This window comes from Ips typographus, linkage group LG2, assembly GCF_016097725.1.
Source record: "Ips typographus isolate SLU linkage group LG2, UJ_Ityp_2.0, whole genome shotgun sequence".
NCBI classification, from domain to species: Eukaryota; Metazoa; Arthropoda; class Insecta; order Coleoptera; family Curculionidae; genus Ips; species Ips typographus.
In genome coordinates, this window is record NC_138423.1 from 6,259,382 (window position 1) to 6,286,846 (window position 27,465).

A 27,465-nucleotide genomic window follows, 5' to 3' on the forward strand; every position below is an offset into this window, starting at 1 on the left:
AAACTCAATTTAAACTTTGGAAAATTGATAAATAAAATTTAGACAGTTGTAAAAACTTAAATTGCAAAATACCCGTCCCGTGACTTGGATAATTCAATTTTTGAGCTTGCAACACTGTAATGGCCAGTTGACATTGTCAAAAACAGTCACGTAAACGTCAAAACGCAGTTAAAACTTTGGAAAATTGATAAATGAAATTTAGACAGTTGTAAAAACTTAAATTGTAAAATACACGTCATGCGACTTGGGTAATTCAATTTTTGCGCTTGCAACACTGTAAAACCCAGTTAACATTGTCAAAAACAGTCACATAACCTTCAAAACGCGGTTTAAAGTTTGAAAAATTAATAAATTAAATTTAGACAGTTGTAAAAACTTAAATTGAAAAATACACGTCACGTGACTTGGATAATTCAATTTTTGAGCTTGCAACACTGTAAAGGTTAGTTGACAGTGTCAAAAACAGTCACGTGACCTTCAAAATGCAGTTGAAACTTTAGAAAATTAATAAATTAAATTTAGACAGTTGTAAAAACTTAAATTGAAAAATACACGTCACGTGACTTGGATAATTCAATTTTTGAGCTTGCAACACTGTAAAGGCTAGTTGACATTGTCAAAAACAGTCACGTGACCTTCAAAACGCAGTTTAAACTTTGGAAAATTGATAAACTAAATTTAGACAGTTGTAAAAACTTAAATTACAAAATACATGTCATGTGACTTGGATAATTCATTTTTTGAGCTTGCAACCCTGTAAAGGTCAGTTGACACCTGTCAAAATTAGTCACGTGACCTTTAAGCTGGATTTATAAACTTTGTTATTCCCGTTGCTCGTAATTCGCGTCGTTTCCACGTTACTCGTAGTTCGTTACTCGGACCGGTTGTTCGTGTGTTAACAGATTAATCAATTTATATTGTGTTACTGGTTGTTGGAGTTGTTCGTTTCTGATTGGTCAGATATATTTGACATTTGACATATTTTAATAATTTTGTGTTGACGTTGGAAATGTCAATATCATCTGATCTCTTTAAGCACTCTCATTGGTTGAATCGCGAATCACCAGCAACAGAAATAAAATTTGGTTAAATGGGAACAACAGAGAATAACGGCCAGCAACAATGGAAAGTACGAGCAACGCGATAACCGAGGTTTATAAATGTATGCGTGCGAATCCCTATGTGTTATTTTCGGAACAGCGCCAATCACGAACAACGAATTACGAGCAACGGGAATAACAGAGTTTATAAATCCAGCTTTAAAATGTGGTTTAAAATTTAAAAATTTGGTAAATTAAATTTAGACTATTTTAGACAGTTGTAAAAGCTGAAATTGCAAGAGACACATCACATTGACTGATACTTTTATTATGCAATTTTAGAGCTTGCAACAGTGTAAAAGCAATTCTAACAAGCAGTTCTGTTCAATTTTCAGTCAATTTTGTTATAATGAACAAAATTTCCTTTATTTTGCTCAAAATGCTTGAGTGTGTACACTAAAAAACCTGGACAATCTACCCCTCCACTAAAATACCAACTTACAAAACTCTTTCTTGTGTAATGCCATAAATTCTAGGATAATTAAAAGCAGGTCTTGCATAGTTTTTGATTTTTGGCAGTTTCTGTTGTTCTGCATCAAATACACTAGACCCTAATATAACTTTCTTGACTCGCCTGTTCAGCTCCTTGCTTATATCCTCTATTACATACTTTTCAGGAAGTCCTGACTGTATTTCTACTGTATTGGTCAAAATCTTGGCTTGTTTCAAACCTTCCAAAAGTACATTATTATCTTCGTAAGTTAGTAAAGGAGTTTCGTGCCAATTGGTTGGTGATGGGTTTGGCTTCTTTATCACTTGAACCCTAAATGTTCAAATATTATTCTTTTGAGCTGTAAATTGGGGAACAGCTTACCGTTCTCGTACTCTGAACACTTTTTCTCTTATAAATTTATTAGGATCTTCGATAGCAACTCCTTTTTTTTCTAGCTCCTTTAGGACAGGAGATATTTGAACTTTTCGTTTTCTTTGGATATTCCAATGTGTTTGAAAGTGCCAACCAATATGTTGTTGTAAAAGCACTCGAGTTAGACGCATTGTTATTTAAATAGTAAAATGTTGTTTAAGCTTTTATAAATTTTGTATTAAAATATTAAATTAACAAACTTTACTGACATAACAACAGTAAATTGAGGTTAAATCGCGTTCGGCATTCAGAGCACTACTCGCCAGGGTTGCCACATCATTCTATCAAGTGTCAACTTTCCTTTTAAAACGGATGTCGTTCTTTGACACGTGCTAACTTGATTACTATGACAGCTAGAAGGTTCGTTTAAACGTCGAAATGTAGCTCGTAATTTTGGCTTTTTTTAGCTAATCACAATTATCCTTCAAGAATCACAATTAACCCAAATATTGACCGGGAAATAGAGCAGTAAACAAGTTTTTTTGAAGATCATCATAATTTTTTTGTCATAATTTGACAGCTGATAACTTGGCCCCTGTGACAGTTTAGAAGGTTCGTTCAAACGTCAAAATGTATAATAGCTCATAGTATTGGAATTATTTTACCTGAATAGAATTTTCTTTCAAAGATTACAGGAGAAATTTGACATGAACTACAATACAGTGTAACTGTACTAGAAATGCTAGAACTATCGATGGATGTCACAATTTGACAGCTCCCAACTGGGTTACTATGACAGACAGAAGGTTCGTTCAAACGTCAAAAGGTAGCTCGTAATTTTGGCATTCTTTTACCTGAATACATTTTTTTCCAAAAATTACAAATAACCGAGATATTTGACATGAAATACAACAGTGTATTACAAAAAAAGGCATCACAATTTGACAGTTCCTAACTTGGTTCCTGTGACAGCGAGGAGGTTTGTTCAAACGCCAAAATGTACCCCAAAACTTCTGCTTTCTTTTGTCATGAGAGTTTTTATATTTAGAAAAAACACTATTAACGCGGAACACTGTTGTGCACACCAAAGTTAAATACAAAACGTTAGTATACTCGCCTCCACAGATTTTGAAGGTATAGTGCGTTCTTCATAAATTCATTAAACTATTCCAAAAGGGGTGGTTCCCCCAGTTAGTCCTCTTGTAAATATTTTTTCCCCAAGAGAAAATATCCCCTATTTTTGGGGAAAACTTCCTAATCTGGCAACACCGACACATAGGTGACACCATTTTAGATTATAAAACAAAAGCTAGGGCCGAATTCGTTTTCACGCCCCATGGAGCCAGCAGAGCGTTTTTGACGTCACAATGACGTAATTGACAGTTGGTCAAATTATAATTTTTACAAATTACGTCATTGTGACGTAATTTGGAATGCCGCCAATTAATTTGATGACGTCACACAGCTCCCTCAGGCTGTCACAATAATGGTATTTATTGCCATCATTTTATTACCATTTTCTAGTGTACCTATCTAGGAACAATGAAAAAATATCTAATAAATTATCACTATTTGTGTTTTATTTAAACTTTAAAGCACATTCAAATTGCTAAAACTATACAAATTGCAAAACCTAACGACCAGCCTCTTGTAAAGCACTATCAAACTTTTCCAAGTACTCCTCCAATAAATCCTTTTGCATTCTATAGTTGTAATCTACTAATCCAGGATATTCATCACAGAGTAACTTGTAAGCATAACAAATCCGAACGAAATCTTCATTGGTAAGTTCAAAAGGTCTTCTGGTTGGTTTGACTTCAGAGAGTACTAGCAGCTTCTGGCACAGCTCTTCACTTACACTTTCAGGAAAAAGATTTTTTATACTTTTTTCGCAATATTTCTGTCTGGTGTTGAAAACAGTTCTCAAAACTTTCTCCACCATTGCAAAAGGAATATCAATCAAAGGAGCTTTTAGAGGAGTTAGTGTAACTACAGCAACATCAACATCAGGCTTTGGTATGAAAGCTTTGCCTGGGATAGTGAATTTATAATTTACTTTACACCACAACTGGCACATCACAGATAACCGACATCTTTGTGGTTCGCCTGGTTTAGCAATCATTCTTTCTCCAACTTCTTTCTGGAAAGTCAGAGTCATGGAAGTACGACCATATGTCCAGGCTGAAGATTTTTGGGATACTGCATCTAGCCACCGAATAATCAAATGTGTGGACACATTAAATGGAAGATTGCCAATCAAATTTATAGGTGGTGGACCCTGATGCCATTCTTTCTTTGAAGCCCCTTCAAAACCTTTTTCTAAATTGTAACTCATTATGTCACCAATCTCTATTTTCAAATCAGTGTATTTTTTACAGGACTCTTGCAGTAGCTCTAGTGTTGGCAAAAATCTAGGATCTTTTTCAACCACTATAACACGCTGAGGCATCTTTTTGATAATGGATCTAGTGATACTTCCTGGACCTGGCCCAACTTCACAAACATAATGGTCAGTAATATTTCCTGCAGCCCCAACAATTTTATCAGTCAACCTCTCATCCATAAGAAAATTTTGAGACAGTTGCTTAATGGCCCTTAATCTATACAACTTAACTAAATCTCTTACACTAGGAAGTGGGGGCAAGCGCACCCTACCAGTCCGCACTGCTATGCTCATGCTTTATTTGGAGTTTGCTCAATTATAGTTGCAGGTGGTTCAAAGTCGTCCAAGAAGGTTTCCTGTTTTACGGCGTAGATTGTGTAACCGTAAATTCCTACAACCAGAGAACCTAGAATGCCGGCTGTGATAAGATTGTTTCTTCTGATTCTCTTCAGTCTGGCAACCCTTTCTTGGTTTTCCCGGTTTACACGTTGAATAAATTCTCGGTCGCTGGCGCTCAATTTGCTTAAGTCTACTTTGGGCATACGATCAGACATTGTAGTTTAAGGCTCTAGTATTCAGTTTTGTGTAGTTTATTTTAAGGAAAATAAGGTATTTTAGATCAACATCAAGACTTGCTTCATAGATGACATAACCTATATTTATTTTCTCTGTCATCTGTCGAATATTTTGACAATGTAAAGTGAAAGCTCTTAAACAAGCAAGCCAGAATTCTGCAGACATTAAGAAAGCATTATTTATTTAGGTTTTAAGGGTAAAAGTTTGTAAAAAAATCTATAAATACAAAGTATAGCAGAAATGCAACACTTGCCTCCGGCAAAACCCAAAATCCACAAAATTGTAGAGTACTCGCAATGTTTCAGCTAGTGCACGTCAGAACACTGTATGCCAACTGTCAACGTCAATATGGTCAATTTTCCATCTTTCCTTTTGTTTTTTGTTTTGATTTGGGCTGGATAAGTTATTATTATTAATTATTCTGTTATTAGTTTAATTTGAGTGTTTTAATTTAGTTTTCTTTCTTTTTAAACTTAATTATTCTTATTTTTTACTTTAATAAACTATTCCTATCAATGTATTTTGCTTGAACAATTAATAACCAAACACTCCAATTTGTTTTACAATGTTCTAATTTCTTCTTGAGTTATTCAGTAGTTATAGTGAGTGTTGAACCGGAAAAGCTCCATCAAGATACGCCCAGTCCATAAAGTAAGTACATTCATTTTTTTCCTGTTTCCTATTGGTTTGGTTACTCTTTTAATTCCTCATTTTTGCTCAGTTGCTCAGTACTCAGTAGACCTGACAATCTCTTCTTAAGAGCTTAACTACCATACCAGATTCATTTTGACTCTAATAAAACTTTAATTTTGCAAATACTCCTCCCTGTAGTTTCATTTCAGTGTCTGAGGTTGTGTCTATGGAGGAATGTGCAAGATGTTCATTTTCTTTGAAAATCAGTATCTTTATTTATTCTCATAGACTATGTACTCATTTAATGTAAACTTTATAATCAAGTACTAACATATCAGCCAGTATAGTACCTAAATAGCTCCATAATAATAATAATATTAGTAAAGATCTTTATTTCAGAATTGTTACAAGTAACAAAGTGAAATTGTGTCAAGAAAAATAAGGAGTTTGATCTCATAAGCTGTTACAATATCTCTCTTATCAAAGTTTGCACTAATCAATGGCACTAATATGTAATTATCTATAAAATTGTATTTCATCAAAGTGTTAATAATTACACCCAATTGCAGTATTAACCTAGCCTATCCTAAACCATTTTTTACATATTAAAATAGTCTCTTACTGTATGGTCAAATCTTGTGTGATCCATGGTTTCAAAGGGTTAGATATTTTCAATCTTAGATTGTTTAGTTTTAAATAGTATAACTGTTGTTTTATCAGAATTTATGACTAACCGATTTTTTGTGAACCATTGCTCAATTTTGTTCCTTAAAAACTCTGTTGTCTTTATACAATTGCTTCATGCATTTGCCCCCACTATAAGATTACCCCAGTGTTGGTCCAACCTTGGCTCATGCCAAGTTTAAGTAATTGCCAGATGCCATTGGAAAGTGTCAGAAGCCAGTTAGTAAATAATGGTAGAAGCCGTTTGAAAGTATCGGAAAAGCCTTTGAAAGGGGAGTTAAAAGTACCAGAAGAATCTAAAATGTCACTGGAAAGTGCCAGAAACCACTTTAAAGTGGCAGAACTCTCTGAAATGTCACTTGGAAATGGTAGAAGAAATGGAATGGAAATCACTTGAAATTGTCAGAAGACAATCAAAAGTGCCAGAAGCCTTTAAAACGTCATTTTAAATTGCCAGAAGCCACTTGAAGGTGTTAGAAGCCACTTGAAGGTGTCAGAAACCACTTCAAAGTTACAAATACCTCTAGGATGTCACTTGAAAGTCCTAGAAGCAACTTAAAAGTGCAAGAAGTCGCTTGAAAGTGCCACAAGCCTCTAAAAAGTCACTTGAAAGTACCAGAAGAATCTGAAATGTCACTGGAAAGTGCCAGCCACCACTTCTAAGTGGTAGAAGTCTCTGAAACATCACATGGAAATGGTAGAAGCCACAAAAAATTCCAGAAACCACTTGAAATTGTCAGAAGACAATTAAAATTGCCAGAAGCCTTTAAAACGTCATTTTAAATTGCCAGAAATCACTTGAAAGTCCTAGAAGCCACTTAAAAGTGCAAGAAGTCGCTTGAAAGTACCAGAAGAATCTGAAATGTCACTGGAAAGTGCCAGAAACCACTTCTAAGTGATAGAAGTTTCTGAAACATCACATGGAAATGGTAGAAGCCACGAAAAAATTCCAGATACCACTTGAAAGTGTCAGAAGACAATTAAAACTGTTAGAAGCCTCTAATAAGTCATTTCAAATTGCCAGAAGCCACTTGAAAGTGTCAGAAGACGCTTAAAACTATCAGAAGTGTAAAAAAATGAAGCTTCTAACATAAAAACTGAATTTGAGGTGAAAAGTTTCAGTTCAAACTGTTAATAGTGTCATCAGCAAAACTTACTACTGTTTTTTGGAATTTACTTGAGTTAAATATAAGGGATTTAGAAATATTACAAACAAAATAGGCTCCAATATACTACACTGTGGTACTCCAACTTTACATAGGCTAGTTGCCTACCCACTAAACATCCCCAATTTAACCACATACACAATATGTATCCTAAACAATTGTTTTAGTAAGAAATATGCTAATGTCTCTAGATATTTTGCTGACTGCTTCTTAAAAATTGAGCCCTGACACATATTTTTGTAAATCAATTTTTCTGTAGATAGATAAAGTTCATTAGAAATATTTGAATAGAAAATGACCTAGTCAAGAATTCACCAATCAAGTCCAACCATCAAAAATGCTGTTTTTTGAGGTATGACACACACAAGGTGATGTATGTGTTGACACATATTACATTTAGACCAATAAGAATTATCAAATGTTGATGTATTCTCACAAGCTATTACATTGTTATACTAAATCGGTTGAATTCTGGCACCAAACAGTTTTATTCAATTAGATTGTTGTGTGAAGGTTAGGTCTATAGTTTTATTTAATGATGTGTCTGCAGCATTTTAGTTTTATTATCAAACTAATCAAAAAAATATTGAATTGCTAAGTTCCCAACTTTGTGACACAAACATGTGTGACTCCACTATTACCCAAAGTTTCTACACAAATGCTAGTAATACCCTCCTCAACGGTCTACTAAACACCCTTAGATCTCTCTTGAAAGTAAAGTATTCTTCAAATTAGGTTTGTTATTCATAACATTGAGAACACTGTTCATTTTCAACTTGATGATGTGCAACTAAAGTTATAATAATCAGAGAAAAGGCGAACTTTGGTCCTAATTAACCTGAGTAAATCTGTGGTAACTGTAGTAATCTTATTGTAACAAAATCAGAGAAGACTCTGGTAAAAACCAACGCCAAAATACGTCTTATACTTCCTAAGCCAGTTGTCGCACTTGGACTGCAATGCCTCTAGAGATATATTCTTAAGAAAGTATTTTTTAGAGATACCTAAGAATAAAACTTAAATTTTGACCCCCTCTAGCAGCAAAAGTGAGAACAAAATGAAACTTTTATTTATCTTAATTCACTTTTTATTTTAGTGATAGCTGGTAAGCTGAAAATAATTTACAGAAAACTCTCCTGACCATATTTATTGGACAAATTTCTTTCTTGGAGCTCTACAGTAAATAGTTAACCAGAAATAGCCGCATACATGGCTATTGGAACACTCTCTCTCTCAACTAACACTCAAGTGTAATTGTCAGTTAGGTCATAAATTTAAATTTTTTTGGTTTCCTGTGCTTAAGTTATCATAAACTTGCTGATTTTAATATCCGTGACAAAATTGGTCCATTTCAGATTGAAATCTCATCACAATGAAGTACTACTGGTTTAATAAAATATGTTGCGTTCCTGGTTGCGGAAACACATCCACTGAAGGCAAAGGATGTGTAAAGGAGTACTTTGACTTGCCCGCAGAGCCACAAGCACGAGCTAAATGGTTAAAGGCTGTCCTTACCAAAGACGGAGAGAATCTGAAAGTCTGTGAGGATCATTTCAAGGTAAACTATTGTCAAATGAAAATGTCTGTGATAATGGTTATGAAACACATGTCGTTTTGAAACTTTAATCTATGAAAACAATTATCTAGCTCTACAGGGTTGGTGGCTAAATTGGAAGCTTTTAAACGAAAACTGCATTTATTAATAAGTGATAATGTAAGTTCAAATTTGACAAAAAAATTGGCGAAAATCGGTCTGTTCTTTGGTTTGTCTGTATCTGTCATCATTTGGCAGTTATGTGTGTCTCAAAAATTGTACTTTTCTGTAAATGTATAGTAATTAACTGTCTTAAGTTAGTGTCTTTTGAGAATGCATTTCTATAGCAACTTTATGAGTTGGATACCGTTTTTTCATGTGACACATTTTGACCTTTTTACAAAGTTGTGTGATGATTTCCTTTTTAATGGATCCCCTTATATTTTTACATTTTCAGAAAGGCCTTAAAATTTATTTTTTAATGACACTTAATGTTTTGATTTGCAAGAAGATTGAAAGGTGAGTGGTCTTATACAAATTATACAACAATAATCCAGAAATCCACTGAAACCACATTTTTAACTACAATAAAGTTTTGAAATATTGGACGTTTTTGGTCATACATTTTTAAACAACATTTTTTCTAAGATAGTTATTTAGCTCTTCCATGAAGCTATAAAATGCAATTTTCTGTATTTATTTAAACTCGTTTCCACTTTACAAGAGAGACGAGTTATATATAGTTTTATAGGTCAATGGACTGGATGTTGACAGTGTTACCACATTTACGACACACAGAAGTAGGTTTGAAAAGTCACAACTGTTAAAATCCTCCCATGAAGCTATAAAATGTAGTTTATTTATGTATACTCTTTTCTTGTTAGTGAGAGGGTTCTATAGTTTTATAGCTGGAGAGACTGAATGTTGACAGTGTTGCCACAATTATGACACACAGAAGTCAAAACTGTCTCGTCTTGTTGAAAAGTCACAACTGTCAAAATACTCCCTGAAAATATATAGTCGGTCTAGAAATTATCCGGAATTTTATAGTTTCTCCTTATTTTAATATCTCTTTTTTGTAACCTTCTAAGATAAAAAATGTCGCAAGTAGAAAAAAGAAAACGGGTGGAATATTTGTATAAGAAAGGCGTTCGAAATATTAAAAAATTAGTGCAATTAACTGATCTCAGAAAAAGTGCTTGAAAGAAACGCTTTAGTGGCTTTAGGGCGACAAAATCCGCGACTAGGCTTTAGAAAATGGGCTAACAGATTCGGAAGGCAACGAGAAATGAAAGTGTGTCCTGAAACTGTCCGCATATCACTGAAAAGGCAAGGCTACACATCAAGAAGGCCAAAAAGAATTCCTGCAATGACACCTCTACAAAAGCAAAGAAGAATGGATTTTTGTCAACGATTTCGAGAAGATAACTTTAGTAACGTTGTTTCCAACTTGGTGCAAATCATCTAAGAATCCTCTCAAGAAAAAAAGTTACCGTTCAATGTTCTAAGTTCCCCATTAAAATAATGGTTTGGGGTGCCATATCTCAGCGTGGTGCTACTCTTCTTTGTATAGTTGATGGCACCCTTAATAGTCTAAAATATTGTGAAATTTTAAGTGGTTTTCTTCTTAAAACGGCTCATTTTTTAAACCGAGAGAGCGTTTTCAGCAAGGTAATGCAAAATTACATACTTCTGCCTATACTCGAGCTTGGATGCAAGAACACCAAATTGCAACAGTTTCGTGGCCAGCAACTTCCCCAGACCTCAGTCCCATTGAGAACATATGGGGACTAATGAAGATTGAAGTAGAACGAGCAGCGCCCCAAAAGGCCTGGCTAATATGGCTTTGACCTGATTTCGGGTGTACCTAGACGTTTAGTTAAGTGTTTAGAGTTTAATGGGTGTTGTATTAGTAAATAAAATTAGTTATTTTGCCTAATTTTAATATTCACATAATAAAAATGTGCAGAGGAAAATTAAAATTCAGTTTTAATTTTTCCGGATATTTTCTAGACGGAATGCAAGTTCATTTTTCAAAAAAATTTAAAGAATATTAAGGGTCTTTTTTTACTACTTTTTGAAATTCAATATCTCGGTAACGTGAAGAACTAGAAAGGTCAGTTTTGGCTCATTTTGTAGTATTTTTTATCCTTTTTCTAATGGAGTTTTAATGAAATCTATAAGAGTTCAAATGGAAAAGTTACAATCATTCAAAAACTGAGAGAATTTCATTTTTGCAAAATGTGCAATTTTGGCAATTTTTTATTTTGCTCCAGGAGGATTTCAATGCACAGCAAAGTGTATACTTTGATTGCATTTGCATTTGAATTGGGGGGGAGTAACAGCTATTCGACTTTTGACAAAATGTTGAATACAAAAGTTGTAGACCCATCTTGATACATATTCAGTTTTTTTTTCATAAATATGCATTCATATATAATAGTTTGACAGATTTGTGACGCCCAGTTTCAGAACTATTCTATTATATTATTATTATTTTTTATTAATCTATTAAGCATCCAGATTCAAGAAAGAAACGTTATTACATGGAACCCCTTGTACAAAACAGCTAGATAACACATTGTTTTTTGTACTTATTTATAAACAATCCATATTATATACCTACTAACTGTTATATTATATATGAACTAAACAACATTTTTGTGCTTATCTCTATAGTAATGGACAAAGTATCCTTGTAAGTATAAACATTTTCTTGCTGAGCATATGCGATGAATGCAAGGTAGACAATATAGTAGATACACGTTTGTTTTATTTGTTGCATGCAAAATGCGTATTATTCACCTTGAATATAAAGTTTGACAATTTATAGTTGAAATTGGGAAAGGGAAAGTAACTTCTTGCCTTGCACAAACTAATTATTGGTGTTACACACACATCACTCTCTATTATTTTGCTTGATTTTTTTTGAAGACCCACATCAAGCTGCATGCGAAACACATTTTTTACTTTTTTTTTTAATTTATCTCCGAATGCCAAAAAATATTTTTTACTCAATGTTAGTTCTACATTCGAAAAGTTTAGGGTTCGGTTTTTGTCACTCCTGATGTTATTTTGTAAAACTGAATTACTGTTACTGGTTATCATAGTAATCGAAGGGCGTTTTCGATTAGCAATATTAGTGCAATACTAGTGTATTGACCTACTATTTCAATGACATTTGATAGAGCAGGATACAGATACATTACTTCTGCACTAAACCTGCCAATCGTATTCACCCACTGTGCTATGCCAAACTTTTGTTCCTGTAAACGGATCTAAGATACATTTTGGACCAAATGTTAATTTTATTTTGTTAGAAGTTTTGTGATTTTAATTTGTGCACAACATTTTTATTATTTAAAAGATTTTAGGAGTAAATGTTTGAAAAAAAATAGATTAGGTACTGGGTGTCTGAAATTCGACGGTTTTACGAGGTATCTCCAAATGAAGCAATGCGATGAATAACAATGCGGTTTTCGCTTCTGCTCGATTTTTGTGAAAGGAACGATGGAAAATTGCACTTAAAGCAAAACTATTTTTCCCAAAAAAGTATAAAAATTGTTAAAAAAGCACAAAACTCTTTCAGAATTTTGAGTCGAGGAAGATTTTAGACTGTTTTGAATTTTTGAACTACTTAAGGAGCATTTGGAAGGTTTTTGGACAGTTTAAGGAGCATATTCAAGGTTCTGGAATGCTTTAGAGGCATTTGGAAATTGTTAGACGGTTCTAGAATTTTTTGGAAGCTTTTAGACTGTCTTGTTATCTTTTGGGAGCTTCTAGACTAGTTGAAAGGCATTTGAAATCTTTTAGACTGTTCTAAAAGCTTTTGGAAGCTTCTAGATGGTTTTTATAGGCTTCCGATTGCTTTAGAAGCATTTTGGAATTTCTGTAGTGTTTTGAAATCTTTTCAGACTACTTTAGGAACATTGAAGGTTCTGGACTGCTTTTACGACATTTGAAACCTTGTAGACGGTTCTAGAAACTTTTGGACGCTTTTGACTGCTCTAAAAGCATACGGAAACTTGAAATGTTTTGAGAGCTTCTAGACTAGATTAAGAGCATTTGGAAGCTTTTAGACTGCTCTAAAAGATTTTGGAAGGCTTTCCACTGCTTTAGAGGCATTTTGTAGTTTCTGTAATATTTTGAAAATCTTTTAGACTACTCTAGGAGCGTTTGGAAGGTTTCTGGAGAGTTTAAAAGGTTTTAGACTGCTTTTGAAGCATTTGAAAACTTGTAGATGGTTCTAGATACTTTTGGAAGCTTTTAAACTGCTCTAAAGGCATATGGAAACTTTTGGACTATCTTGAAGTGTTTTGAGAGCTTATGGACTGTGTGCTTTTGGAAGGCTTTCGACTGCTTTAGAGTCATTTTGTAGTTTCTGTAGTATTTTGAAAATCTTTTAGACTACTCTAGGAGCGTTTGGAAGGTTTCTGGAGAGTTTAAAAGGTTTTAGACTGCTTTTGAAGCATTTGAAAACTTGTAGATGGTTTTAGAAACTTATGGAAGCTTTTAAACTGCTTTACAAGTATATCGGAAGCTTTTAGACTGCTTTGAATTTTTTTGAGAGCTTCTAGACTAGTTGAAGATCATTTGGAAGCCTTTAGAGTGTTCTAAAAGCTTTTGGACGTTTCTAGACTGTTTTGGAAGGCTTTCAACTGCTTGAGAAGCATTTTAGAGTTTCTGTAGTGTTTTAAAACCTTTTTGACTACTTTAGGAGCATTTGGAAACAGTTTAAAGAGCATTGAAGGTTCTGGACTGCTTTTAAGGCATTTGAAACCTTGTAGACGGTTCTAGAAACTTTTGGCAGCTGTTAAACTTGAAATTTTTTTGAGAACTTCTATAGATAAGTTGAAAAGCATTTTGAACAGTCTAAACGCTTTTGTAAGCATCTAGGCTGTTTTGGAATGTTTTTACATTTTTTTAGACTACTTCAGGAGCATTTTTATTAAATCTGCATGAATATGGTGTCCCATTTAAAAAAGTATGTTTTGGTATCTTAAAAACGATGTGCTCCAGAAAAAACGGATTAAATATTTGGATTCTACGTTAAATTTTCTATGAGAAGCCATTTGTAGCTTTTCCAAATTTTCAAAATCGACTTTTGCAAAAATGGAGTTGTTAGAGTAAAAATGTTTCTACTTTTGCTACATGTGGAAATACCCCGTAAAACCATCGAATTTGAGATACTCTGTACAGTATTACATTATTTCAAAGAAGACTGTCACAAACCTATTTTGTACTTTTAGGATGACGACATTTTTAGAGACAAAAGTAATCGCAAGAAGCTGCGCTTAAATTCAGTTCCTTCAACTAGGTTACCAACACATATTTGCAAAACATGTCTGTGCACAACTGTTCTTCCTAACACTACAGGTGAATTCAAAGTAAGTATTTTGTTAGTTTTTTTTTTAAATATGTTTGTCCACTAAAATACATATTTTTTAGCCTACACTTTGCACTTGTTTAAATGTGTCAACAAATTCTACATCCCCTTTAAGCCCAGCTCTCTCTCCACTAACCATAAAAAAGTAAGTTACTCCTGCTTCTTTAAAACATTTTTTGGATAAATCTGGATGTTTACTAGGTCACGTATCAGATGGTCACAGGACGAAAAGAAAATATTGTTTAGAGCAATAAAAGATTACGGAGATGCTAAATTTAACAATAGCCAAGTTAGAATAAATTGGGCCAACGTGGTAGCGCGTTGTAGGTAAGTTTTTAGCCAATTTTAAAGCAATTGAATCACTCATCATTTTCAATAATTAAAAAAAAGTTATTTGAATAGATCTAACGGATGTTTCGGTAATGAAAAAGAGTTGCGAACAGTTTGGCAAAATATGCGAGTCAACGCAGCCAAAGTGTACAAAAATGACATTTTTGGATCCAAACTGGATCGGAAAGTGTCCAGGTTTATTTACGGAAGACCTCAGAATCGTTCTAGGAACGTAACAGAAGGTTCTAGTTCACTCAGCGAGTATGTTTTTCTGTTTTCTGACTCAATTGTCAATAAATGTGTCAACATTTTAGCTGTCCAAAGCGAAACATGGAAGTATTGACAACTGATGAGGATGAAGGTTTTCGTGAACCGCCTCAGTCGAGCAGCCAGTATTTTCCTACGGACGAGGAGAAAAGTTCCGGTGCAATAAATGAATGTGAAACCGCTACTTTCTATAATGATGACTTATTGAAGACTGACACTAAAAAGACAGAATTGAAAAATGACAGTAGTGAAGGTGCGTCCGTTGATGATGACAGCGACGAATATTATTCTATTACGGACGTGGAAGAGGTGTACAACATTAAAATTAGACCTACAGCAATGGAGGTAAGTTATTTTATTTCAGCTATAGTCTTATTTCATTACTGGTTGTTAGTGATGGGTAAATTACCGAAGAAAATTTGACCGGTAACTTACTGGTAAATTACAATTTCTGTTTTCTTCCTGCTTTTACCAAATTGTGTAGTATTTTTTCAGGTTACTGGATAGGAAATTTAATGAGGATTCCAGAAATGTGCTTAAAACAGTAATTTTCTTACTCCAAGTAGGTTTTACATGCAATTTTGTTCCTGACTGTCTTTTCAAACTGTGTTTCTAGCAGTTCAAACTTGACACCACTTTTCTCCTTGACTGTACCAAATTTTGCAGTGTTTTTTTAGGTTATTAGATAGGAAATTTAATGAGGATTCCAAAAATGTGCTTAAAACAGTCATTTTCTTATTCCAAGTAGGTTTTACAGGTGATTTTGTTCCTGACTGTCTGACAGTTCAAACTTGACACCACTTTTCTCACTGACTGCACCAAATTTTGCAGTATTTTTTCAGGTTATTGGATAGGAAATTTAATGAAGATTCCAAAAATGTGCTTAAAACAGTTAATTTCTTACTCCAAGTGGGTTTTACAGGCGATTTTGTTCCTGGCTGTCCTTTCAAACTGTATTTTTGACAGTTCAAACTTGACACCGCTTTTTTCCTTGACAGTACTAAATTTTGTAGTTGTTTTAGGTTATTGGATAGAAAATTTAATGAGGATTCCAAAATGTTCTTATAACAGTCATTTTCTTACTCCAAGTGAGTATTAGAAGCAATTTTGTCCCTGACTGTTCTTTCAAACTGTATTTCTGTCAGTTCAAGTTCTAATACCGCATTTTACCCTGACTGTACCAAATTTTGTAGTCTTTTTCAGGTTATTGGATAGGAAATTTAATGAGGATTCCAAAAATGTGCTTAAAACAGTAATTTTTTTACTCCAAGTGGGTTTTAGAAGCAATTTTGTCCCTGACTGTTCTTTCAAACTGTATTTTTGTCAATTCAAGTTTTGATAACGCATTTCTCCCTGACTGTACCAAATTCTGTAGTCTTTTTTAGGTTATTGGATAGGAAATTTAATGAAGATTCCAAAAATGTGCTTAAAAGAGTAATTTTCTTACTCCAAGTGGGTTTTAGAAGCAATTTTGTTCCTGACTGTTCTTTCAAACTGTATTTCTGTCAGTTCAAGTTTTGATACCGCATTTTACCCTGACTCTACCAAATTTTGTAGTCTTTTTCAGGTTATTGGATAGGAAATTTAATGAGGATTCCAAAAATGTGCTTAAAACAGTCATTATCTTACTCCAAGTGAGTTTTACAGGCGATTTTGTTCCTGACTGTCTTTTCAAACTGTATTTCTGACAGTTCAAACTTGACACCACTTTTCTCCCTGACTGAACCAAATTTTGCAGTATTTTTTCAGGTTATTGGATAGGAAATTTAATGAGGATTCCAAAAATGTGCTTAAAACAGTAATTTTTTTACTCCAAGTGGGTTTTAGAAGCAATTTTGTCCCTGACTGTTCTTTCAAACTGTATTTTTGTCAATTCAAGTTTTGATAACGCATTTCTCCCTGACTGTACCAAATTCTGTAGTCTTTTTTAGGTTATTGGATAGGAAATTTAATGAAGATTCCAAAAATGTGCTTAAAAGAGTCATTTTCTTACTCCAAGTGGGTTTTAGAAGCAATTTTGTCCCTAACTGTTCTTTCAAACTGTATTTCTGTCAGTTCAAGTATTGATACCGCATTTCTCCCTGAATGTACCAAATTTTGCAGTCTTTTTCAGGTTATTGGATAGGAAAATTAATGAAGATTCCAAAAATGTGCTTAAAACAGTTATGTTCTTACTCCAAGTGGGTTTTAGAAGCAATTTTGTCCCTAACTGTTCTTTCAAACTGTATTTCTGTCAGTTCAAGTATTGATACCGCATTTCTCCCTGAATGTACCAAATTTTGCAGTCTTTTTCAGGTTATTGGATAGGAAATTTAATGAAGATTCCAAAAATGTGCTTAAAATAGTTATGTTCTTACTCCAGGTGGGTTTTAGAAGCAATTTTGTCCCTAACTGTTCTTTCAAACTGTGTTTCTGACAGTTCAAACTTTGACACCGCTTTTCTCTCTGACTGTACCAAATTTTGCAGTCTTTTTTAGGTTATTGGATAGGAAATTTAATGAAGATTCCAAAAATGTGCTTAAAACAGTTATTTTCTTACTCCAAGTGGGTTTTAGAAGCAATTTTGTCCCTAACTGTTCTTTCAAACTGTATTTCTGTCAGTTCAAGTATTGATACCGCATTTCTCCCTGAATGTACCAAATTTTGCAGTCTTTTTCAGGTTATTGGATAGGAAATTTAATGAAGATTCCAAAAATGTGCTTAAAACAGTTATGTTCTTACTCCAGGTGGGTTTTAGAAGCAATTTTGTCCCTAACTGTTCTTTCAAACTGTGTTTCTGACAGTTCAAACTTTGACACCGCTTTTCTCTCTGACTGTACCAAATTTTGCAGTCTTTTTTAGGTTATTGGATAGGAAATTTAATGAAGATTCCAAAAATGTGCTTAAAACAGTTATTTTCTTACTCCAAGTGGGTTTTAGAAGCAATTTTGTCCCTGACTGTTCTTTCAAACTGTATTTCTGGCAGTTCAAGTTTTGATACCGCATTTCTCTCTGACGGTACCAAATTTTTTAGTCTTTTTCAGGTTATTGGATAGGAAATTTAATGAGGATTCCAAAAATGTGCTTAAAACAGTGATTATCTTACTCCAAGTAAGTTTTACAGGCGATTTTGTTCCTGACTGTCTTTTCAAACTGTATTTCTGACAGTTCAAACTTGACACCACTTTTCTCCCTGTCTGAACCAAATTTTGCAGTGTTTTTTCAGGTTATTGGATAGGAAATTTAATGAAGATTCCAAAAATGTGCTTAAAACAGTTATTTTCTTACTCCAAGTGGGTTTTAGAAGCAATTTTGTCCCTGACTGTTCTTTCAAACTGTATTTCTGTCAGTTCAAGTATTGATACCGCATTTCTCCCTGAATGTACCAAATTTTGCAGTCTTTTTCAGGTTATTGGATAGGAAATTTAATGAAGATTCCAAAAATGTGCTTAAAACAGTTATGTTCTTACTCCAGGTGGGTTTTAGAAGCAATTTTGTCCCTAACTGTTCTTTCAAACTGTGTTTCTGACAGTTCAAACTTTGACACCGCTTTTCTCTCTGTCTGAACCAAATTTTGCAGTGTTTTTTCAGGTTATTGGATAGGAAATTTAATGAAGATTCCAAAAATGTGCTTAAAACAGTTATTTTCTTACTCCAAGTGGGTTTTAGAAGCAATTTTGTCCCTGACTGTTCTTTCAAACTGTATTTCTGTCAGTTCAAGTATTGATACCGCATTTCTCCCTGAATGTACCAAATTTTGCAGTCTTTTTCAGGTTATTGGATAGGAAATTTAATGAAGATTCCAAAAATGTGCTTAAAACAGTTATGTTCTTACTCCAGGTGGGTTTTAGAAGCAATTTTGTCCCTAACTGTTCTTTCAAACTGTGTTTCTGACAGTTCAAACTTTGACACCGCTTTTCTCTCTGACTGTACCAAATTTTGCAGTCTTTTTTAGGTTATTGGATAGGAAATTTAATGAAGATTCCAAAAATGTGCTTAAAATAGTTATGTTCTTACTCCAGGTGGGTTTTAGAAGCAATTTTGTCCCTAACTGTTCTTTCAAACTGTGTTTCTGTCAGTTCAAGTTTTGATACCGCATTTTACCCTGACTCTACCAAATTTTGTAGTCTTTTTCAGGTTATTGGATAGGAAATTTAATGAGGATTCCAAAAATGTGCTTAAAACAGTTATTTTCTTACTCCAAGTGGGTTTTAGAAGCAATTTTGTCCCTGACTGTTCTTTCAAACTGTATTTCTGTCAGTTCAAGTATTGATACCGCATTTCTCCCTGAATGTACCAAATTTTGCAGTCTTTTTCAGGTTATTGGATAGGAAATTTAATGAAGATTCCAAAAATGTGCTTAAAACAGTTATGTTCTTACTCCAGGTGGGTTTTAGAAGCAATTTTGTCCCTAACTGTTCTTTCAAACTGTGTTTCTGACAGTTCAAACTTTGACACCGCTTTTCTCTCTGTCTGAACCAAATTTTGCAGTGTTTTTTCAGGTTATTGGATAGGAAATTTAATGAAGATTCCAAAAATGTGCTTAAAACAGTTATTTTCTTACTCCAAGTGGGTTTTAGAAGCAATTTTGTCCCTGACTGTTCTTTCAAACTGTATTTCTGTCAGTTCAAGTATTGATACCGCATTTCTCCCTGAATGTACCAAATTTTGCAGTCTTTTTCAGGTTATTGGATAGGAAATTTAATGAAGATTCCAAAAATGTGCTTAAAACAGTTATGTTCTTACTCCAGGTGGGTTTTAGAAGCAATTTTGTCCCTAACTGTTCTTTCAAACTGTGTTTCTGACAGTTCAAACTTTGACACCGCTTTTCTCTCTGACTGTACCAAATTTTGCAGTCTTTTTTAGGTTATTGGATAGGAAATTTAATGAAGATTCCAAAAATGTGCTTAAAATAGTTATGTTCTTACTCCAGGTGGGTTTTAGAAGCAATTTTGTCCCTAACTGTTCTTTCAAACTGTGTTTCTGACAGTTCAAACTTGACACCACTTTTCTCCCTGTCTGAACCAAATTTTGCAGTGTTTTTTAGGTTATTGGATAGGAAATTTAATGAAGATTCCAAAAATGTGCTTAAAACAGTTATTTTCTTACTCCAAGTGGGTTTTAGAAGCAATTTTGTCCCTAACTGTTCTTTCAAACTGTATTTCTGTCAGTTCAAGTTTTGATACCGCATTTTACCCTGACTCTACCAAATTTTGTAGTCTTTTTCAGGTTATTGGATAGGAAATTTAATGAGGATTCCAAAAATGTGCTTAAAACAGTCATTATCTTACTCCAAGTGAGTTTTACAGGCGATTTTGTTCCTGACTGTCTTTTCAAACTGTATTTCTGACAGTTCAAACTTGACACCACTTTTCTCCCTGACTGAACCAAATTTTGCAGTATTTTTTCAGGTTATTGGATAGGAAATTTAATGAAGATTTCAAAAATGTGCTTAAAAGAGTCATTTTCTTACTCCAAGTGGGTTTTAGAAGCAATTTTGTCCCTAACTGTTCTTTCAAACTGTATTTCTGTCAGTTCAAGTATTGATACCGCATTTCTCCCTGAATGTACCAAATTTTGCAGTCTTTTTCAGGTTATTGGATAGGAAAATTAATGAAGATTCCAAAAATGTGCTTAAAACAGTTATGTTCTTACTCCAAGTGGGTTTTAGAAGCAATTTTGTCCCTAACTGTTCTTTCAAACTGTATTTCTGTCAGTTCAAGTATTGATACCGCATTTCTCCCTGAATGTACCAAATTTTGCAGTCTTTTTCAGGTTATTGGATAGGAAATTTAATGAAGATTCCAAAAATGTGCTTAAAATAGTTATGTTCTTACTCCAGGTGGGTTTTAGAAGCAATTTTGTCCCTAACTGTTCTTTCAAACTGTGTTTCTGACAGTTCAAACTTTGACACCGCTTTTCTCTCTGACTGTACCAAATTTTGCAGTCTTTTTTAGGTTATTGGATAGGAAATTTAATGAAGATTCCAAAAATGTGCTTAAAACAGTTATTTTCTTACTCCAAGTGGGTTTTAGAAGCAATTTTGTCCCTAACTGTTCTTTCAAACTGTATTTCTGTCAGTTCAAGTATTGATACCGCATTTCTCCCTGAATGTACCAAATTTTGCAGTCTTTTTCAGGTTATTGGATAGGAAATTTAATGAAGATTCCAAAAATGTGCTTAAAACAGTTATGTTCTTACTCCAGGTGGGTTTTAGAAGCAATTTTGTCCCTAACTGTTCTTTCAAACTGTGTTTCTGACAGTTCAAACTTTGACACCGCTTTTCTCTCTGACTGTACCAAATTTTGCAGTCTTTTTTAGGTTATTGGATAGGAAATTTAATGAAGATTCCAAAAATGTGCTTAAAACAGTTATTTTCTTACTCCAAGTGGGTTTTAGAAGCAATTTTGTCCCTGACTGTTCTTTCAAACTGTATTTCTGGCAGTTCAAGTTTTGATACCGCATTTCTCTCTGACGGTACCAAATTTTTTAGTCTTTTTCAGGTTATTGGATAGGAAATTTAATGAGGATTCCAAAAATGTGCTTAAAACAGTGATTATCTTACTCCAAGTAAGTTTTACAGGCGATTTTGTTCCTGACTGTCTTTTCAAACTGTATTTCTGACAGTTCAAACTTGACACCACTTTTCTCCCTGTCTGAACCAAATTTTGCAGTGTTTTTTCAGGTTATTGGATAGGAAATTTAATGAAGATTCCAAAAATGTGCTTAAAACAGTTATTTTCTTACTCCAAGTGGGTTTTAGACGCAATTTTGTCCCTGACTGTTCTTTCAAACTGTATTTCTGTCAGTTCAAGTATTGATACCGCATTTCTCCCTGAATGTACCAAATTTTGCAGTCTTTTTCAGGTTATTGGATAGGAAATTTAATGAAGATTCCAAAAATGTGCTTAAAACAGTTATGTTCTTACTCCAGGTGGGTTTTAGAAGCAATTTTGTCCCTAACTGTTCTTTCAAACTGTGTTTCTGACAGTTCAAACTTTGACACCGCTTTTCTCTCTGACTGTACCAAATTTTGCAGTCTTTTTTAGGTTATTGGATAGGAAATTTAATGAAGATTCCAAAAATGTGCTTAAAATAGTTATGTTCTTACTCCAGGTGGGTTTTAGAAGCAATTTTGTCCCTAACTGTTCTTTCAAACTGTGTTTCTGACAGTTCAAACTTTGACACCGCTTTTCTCTCTGACTGTACCAAATTTTGCAGTCTTTTTTAGGTTATTGGATAGGAAATTTAATGAAGATTCCAAAAATGTGCTTAAAACAGTTATTTTCTTACTCCAAGTGGGTTTTAGAAGCAATTTTGTCCCTAACTGTTCTTTCAAACTGTATTTCTGTCAGTTCAAGTATTGATACCGCATTTCTCCCTGAATGTACCAAATTTTGCAGTCTTTTTCAGGTTATTGGATAGGAAATTTAATGAAGATTCCAAAAATGTGCTTAAAACAGTTATGTTCTTACTCCAGGTGGGTTTTAGAAGCAATTTTGTCCCTAACTGTTCTTTCAAACTGTATTTCTGGCAGTTCAAGTTTTGATACCGCATTTCTCTCTGACGGTACCAAATTTTTTAGTCTTTTTCAGGTTATTGGATAGGAAATTTAATGAGGATTCCAAAAATGTGCTTAAAACAGTGATTATCTTACTCCAAGTAAGTTTTACAGGCGATTTTGTTCCTGACTGTCTTTTCAAACTGTATTTCTGACAGTTCAAACTTGACACCACTTTTCTCCCTGTCTGAACCAAATTTTGCAGTGTTTTTTAGGTTATTGGATAGGAAATTTAATGAAGATTCCAAAAATGTGCTTAAAAGAGTAATTTTCTTACTCCAAGTGGGTTTTAGAAGCAATTTTGTTCCTGACTGTTCTTTCAAACTGTATTTCTGTCAGTTCAAGTTTTGATACCGCATTTTACCCTGACTCTACCAAATTTTGTAGTCTTTTTCAGGTTATTGGATAGGAAATTTAATGAGGATTCCAAAAATGTGCTTAAAACAGTCATTATCTTACTCCAAGTGAGTTTTACAGGCGATTTTGTTCCTGACTGTCTTTTCAAACTGTATTTCTGACAGTTCAAACTTGACACCACTTTTCTCCCTGACTGAACCAAATTTTGCAGTATTTTTTCAGGTTATTGGATAGGAAATTTAATGAAGATTTCAAAAATGTGCTTAAAAGAGTCATTTTCTTACTCCAAGTGGGTTTTAGAAGCAATTTTGTCCCTAACTGTTCTTTCAAACTGTATTTCTGTCAGTTCAAGTATTGATACCGCATTTCTCCCTGAATGTACCAAATTTTGCAGTCTTTTTCAGGTTATTGGATAGGAAAATTAATGAAGATTCCAAAAATGTGCTTAAAACAGTTATGTTCTTACTCCAAGTGGGTTTTAGAAGCAATTTTGTCCCTAACTGTTCTTTCAAACTGTATTTCTGTCAGTTCAAGTATTGATACCGCATTTCTCCCTGAATGTACCAAATTTTGCAGTCTTTTTCAGGTTATTGGATAGGAAATTTAATGAAGATTCCAAAAATGTGCTTAAAATAGTTATGTTCTTACTCCAGGTGGGTTTTAGAAGCAATTTTGTCCCTAACTGTTCTTTCAAACTGTGTTTCTGACAGTTCAAACTTTGACACCGCTTTTCTCTCTGACTGTACCAAATTTTGCAGTCTTTTTTAGGTTATTGGATAGGAAATTTAATGAAGATTCCAAAAATGTGCTTAAAACAGTTATTTTCTTACTCCAAGTGGGTTTTAGAAGCAATTTTGTCCCTAACTGTTCTTTCAAACTGTATTTCTGTCAGTTCAAGTATTGATACCGCATTTCTCCCTGAATGTACCAAATTTTGCAGTCTTTTTCAGGTTATTGGATAGGAAATTTAATGAAGATTCCAAAAATGTGCTTAAAACAGTTATGTTCTTACTCCAGGTGGGTTTTAGAAGCAATTTTGTCCCTAACTGTTCTTTCAAACTGTGTTTCTGACAGTTCAAACTTTGACACCGCTTTTCTCTCTGACTGTACCAAATTTTGCAGTCTTTTTTAGGTTATTGGATAGGAAATTTAATGAAGATTCCAAAAATGTGCTTAAAACAGTTATTTTCTTACTCCAAGTGGGTTTTAGAAGCAATTTTGTCCCTGACTGTTCTTTCAAACTGTATTTCTGGCAGTTCAAGTTTTGATACCGCATTTCTCTCTGACGGTACCAAATTTTTTAGTCTTTTTCAGGTTATTGGATAGGAAATTTAATGAGGATTCCAAAAATGTGCTTAAAACAGTGATTATCTTACTCCAAGTAAGTTTTACAGGCGATTTTGTTCCTGACTGTCTTTTCAAACTGTATTTCTGACAGTTCAAACTTGACACCACTTTTCTCCCTGTCTGAACCAAATTTTGCAGTGTTTTTTCAGGTTATTGGATAGGAAATTTAATGAAGATTCCAAAAATGTGCTTAAAACAGTTATTTTCTTACTCCAAGTGGGTTTTAGAAGCAATTTTGTCCCTGACTGTTCTTTCAAACTGTATTTCTGTCAGTTCAAGTATTGATACCGCATTTCTCCCTGAATGTACCAAATTTTGCAGTCTTTTTCAGGTTATTGGATAGGAAATTTAATGAAGATTCCAAAAATGTGCTTAAAACAGTTATGTTCTTACTCCAGGTGGGTTTTAGAAGCAATTTTGTCCCTAACTGTTCTTTCAAACTGTGTTTCTGACAGTTCAAACTTTGACACCGCTTTTCTCTCTGACTGTACCAAATTTTGCAGTCTTTTTTAGGTTATTGGATAGGAAATTTAATGAAGATTCCAAAAATGTGCTTAAAATAGTTATGTTCTTACTCCAGGTGGGTTTTAGAAGCAATTTTGTCCCTAACTGTTCTTTCAAACTGTGTTTCTGACAGTTCAAACTTTGACACCGCTTTTCTCTCTGACTGTACCAAATTTTGCAGTCTTTTTTAGGTTATTGGATAGGAAATTTAATGAAGATTCCAAAAATGTGCTTAAAACAGTTATTTTCTTACTCCAAGTGGGTTTTAGAAGCAATTTTGTCCCTAACTGTTCTTTCAAACTGTATTTCTGTCAGTTCAAGTATTGATACCGCATTTCTCCCTGAATGTACCAAATTTTGCAGTCTTTTTCAGGTTATTGGATAGGAAATTTAATGAAGATTCCAAAAATGTGCTTAAAACAGTTATGTTCTTACTCCAGGTGGGTTTTAGAAGCAATTTTGTCCCTAACTGTTCTTTCAAACTGTGTTTCTGACAGTTCAAACTTTGACACCGCTTTTCTCTCTGACTGTACCAAATTTTGCAGTCTTTTTTAGGTTATTGGATAGGAAATTTAATGAAGATTCCAAAAATGTGCTTAAAACAGTTATTTTCTTACTCCAAGTGGGTTTTAGAAGCAATTTTGTCCCTGACTGTTCTTTCAAACTGTATTTCTGGCAGTTCAAGTTTTGATACCGCATTTCTCTCTGACGGTACCAAATTTTTTAGTCTTTTTCAGGTTATTGGATAGGAAATTTAATGAGGATTCCAAAAATGTGCTTAAAACAGTGATTATCTTACTCCAAGTAAGTTTTACAGGCGATTTTGTTCCTGACTGTCTTTTCAAACTGTATTTCTGACAGTTCAAACTTGACACCACTTTTCTCCCTGTCTGAACCAAATTTTGCAGTCTTTTTTAGGTTATTGGATAGGAAATTTAATGAAGATTCCAAAAATGTGCTTAAAACAGTTATTTTCTTACTCCAAGTGGGTTTTAGAAGCAATTTTGTCCCTAACTGTTCTTTCAAACTGTATTTCTGTCAGTTCAAGTATTGATACCGCATTTCTCCCTGAATGTACCAAATTTTGCAGTCTTTTTCAGGTTATTGGATAGGAAATTTAATGAAGATTCCAAAAATGTGCTTAAAACAGTTATGTTCTTACTCCAGGTGGGTTTTAGAAGCAATTTTGTCCCTAACTGTTCTTTCAAACTGTGTTTCTGACAGTTCAAACTTTGACACCGCTTTTCTCTCTGACTGTACCAAATTTTGCAGTCTTTTTTAGGTTATTGGATAGGAAATTTAATGAAGATTCCAAAAATGTGCTTAAAACAGTTATTTTCTTACTCCAAGTGGGTTTTAGAAGCAATTTTGTCCCTGACTGTTCTTTCAAACTGTATTTCTGGCAGTTCAAGTTTTGATACCGCATTTCTCTCTGACGGTACCAAATTTTTTAGTCTTTTTCAGGTTATTGGATAGGAAATTTAATGAGGATTCCAAAAATGTGCTTAAAACAGTGATTATCTTACTCCAAGTAAGTTTTACAGGCGATTTTGTTCCTGACTGTTCTTTCAAACTGTGTTTCTGACAGTTCAAACTTGACACCACTTTTCTCCCTGTCTGAACCAAATTTTGCAGTGTTTTTTCAGGTTATTGGATAGGAAATTTAATGAAGATTCCAAAAATGTGCTTAAAACAGTTATTTTCTTACTCCAAGTGGGTTTTAGAAGCAATTTTGTCCCTGACTGTTCTTTCAAACTGTATTTCTGGCAGTTCAAGTTTTGATACCGCATTTCTCTCTGACGGTACCAAATTTTTTAGTCTTTTTCAGGTTATTGGATAGGAAATTTAATGAGGATTCCATAAGTGGCCGTAAGACTGTCATTCTCTCACTCTCAATGGGTTTGACAAGCAATTTTGTTCCTGATTATCAAACTGCTCCAAAGTTGCAAAAATCAGATTTTAGAAAAGTTTTCTTGCAGTATTCGATACAAAACGTGTTTCTGGCATTTTTGACAGTGGTCACGTGACTGCCTAGCTAAATCATTCTTCAAAAATCACGTGATATCTGTGACTAATGTTAAAACTGTCAAAATTTTAAACATGAGATAATAAGAAAAATGACAAAAAGCTGAAAATGCTATTTTTCAGAAAAGGCTACTTGTTAGTTGTTAAAAAGTTATAAGATTGTTACTCATTTGGTTATTTACTTTATTGTTGATAAACCAAAATTTCTAAAACAATAAATAACAAATCAAATCAGTCGTTATTTTTTAGGACTTACTATCTTTATTTTATAATTTACTATCTTTGAAGCAAATTTCAATTAGACCCATAATTTACTGGTCAAATTAGAATTTAGTGGTAAAATTGGTAAATTTTCTATAAATTTACGTTCATCACTAAAATGTTATCAAAACTAAGTACAAAAAACGTCTTTTTGCAGGTTATCTCATTGCTTTCGTCAGATGAGGAATAGAACTCTTATTCGTCGTCTGGTTGTGTTTGGTAGGAGATTTTATAGTAATCTGTTGATGTTCAAAAAATTTAATAAGCATTATGCTTTTCTAAATACCACTACATATGTGTATCCTTTTTATTGAATTTGTTTGTTGCATTACGCGTACGATTTTATTTACTAAGTTGTTATTATTAGTAAAGTAAATAATCAGAAGCTTGATTCTCAAAGTAAATTTAAGAATACATTTTTTTTTGTAATTTAATGTTGATTTTTTTGAATTTCCTATCCGAACATTTTTACCTTTGATAGTACAGCTTGCGCCACTTGCTACTTTTTTTTATTTAAAAAAACAACACGCTTTTTTGAGGTGAAATAATTTTTTTTTATTGATAAAT

At 33.6% G+C, this 27,465-nt stretch overlaps 4 protein-coding genes and 1 long non-coding RNA gene across 7 annotated transcripts in view; 1 reads left to right on the forward strand and 4 right to left on the reverse strand.

Annotated features, from left to right (window-relative positions):
- The window catches only part of mRpL37 (mitochondrial ribosomal protein L37), a 5,213-nt gene extending 2,988 nt beyond the window's left edge, over positions 1-2,225 (reverse strand). Inside the window, exons 1-2 of the mRNA XM_081973118.1 lie at positions 1,915-2,225; positions 1,543-1,863 (exon numbers count right to left, since the gene is read on the reverse strand). Coding sequence (XP_081829244.1) covers positions 1,543-1,863; positions 1,915-2,096 — 503 coding nt within the window. The 5' untranslated portion in view covers positions 2,097-2,225. The remainder of the gene's footprint in view (positions 1-1,542; positions 1,864-1,914) is intronic.
- Positions 1-7,192, reverse strand: part of LOC145724722 (uncharacterized) — a 17,257-nt gene extending 10,065 nt beyond the window's left edge. The window contains exon 1 of the long non-coding RNA XR_014177067.1: positions 6,906-7,192. This is a non-coding gene — a long non-coding RNA (uncharacterized LOC145724722). The remainder of the gene's footprint in view (positions 1-6,905) is intronic.
- On the reverse strand, positions 3,461-4,582 carry mtTFB1 (mitochondrial transcription factor B1). Its single transcript, XM_081973122.1, has one exon. The coding sequence runs from the start codon at positions 4,580-4,582 to the stop codon at positions 3,539-3,541; it is 1,044 nt and encodes a 347-aa protein (XP_081829248.1). The 3' UTR covers positions 3,461-3,538.
- Positions 4,579-4,931, reverse strand: Ccdc56 (Coiled-coil domain containing 56). Its single transcript, XM_081973128.1, has one exon. It carries the CDS (start codon positions 4,840-4,842, stop codon positions 4,579-4,581), a length of 264 nt encoding a protein of 87 aa, XP_081829254.1. The 5' UTR covers positions 4,843-4,931.
- On the forward strand, positions 5,233-27,332 carry LOC145724714 (uncharacterized). Of its 3 annotated transcripts, XM_081973120.1 has the most exons (9): positions 5,247-5,381; positions 5,459-5,515; positions 8,703-8,905; positions 14,131-14,268; positions 14,330-14,412; positions 14,469-14,594; positions 14,658-14,858; positions 14,912-15,209; positions 27,056-27,332. In XM_081973120.1, the coding sequence occupies exons 3-9, from the start codon at positions 8,720-8,722 to the stop codon at positions 27,086-27,088; spliced, it is 1,065 nt and encodes a 354-aa protein (XP_081829246.1). In that variant the 5' UTR covers positions 5,247-5,381; positions 5,459-5,515; positions 8,703-8,719; the 3' UTR covers positions 27,089-27,332. The 3 variants fall into 3 exon arrangements, with proteins under 3 accessions (XP_081829245.1, XP_081829247.1, XP_081829246.1); XM_081973119.1 differs by having other exon boundaries at positions 5,233-5,515; XM_081973121.1 differs by having other exon boundaries at positions 5,233-5,515; positions 14,670-14,858.
- Positions 27,333-27,465: the final 133 nt, after the last annotated feature.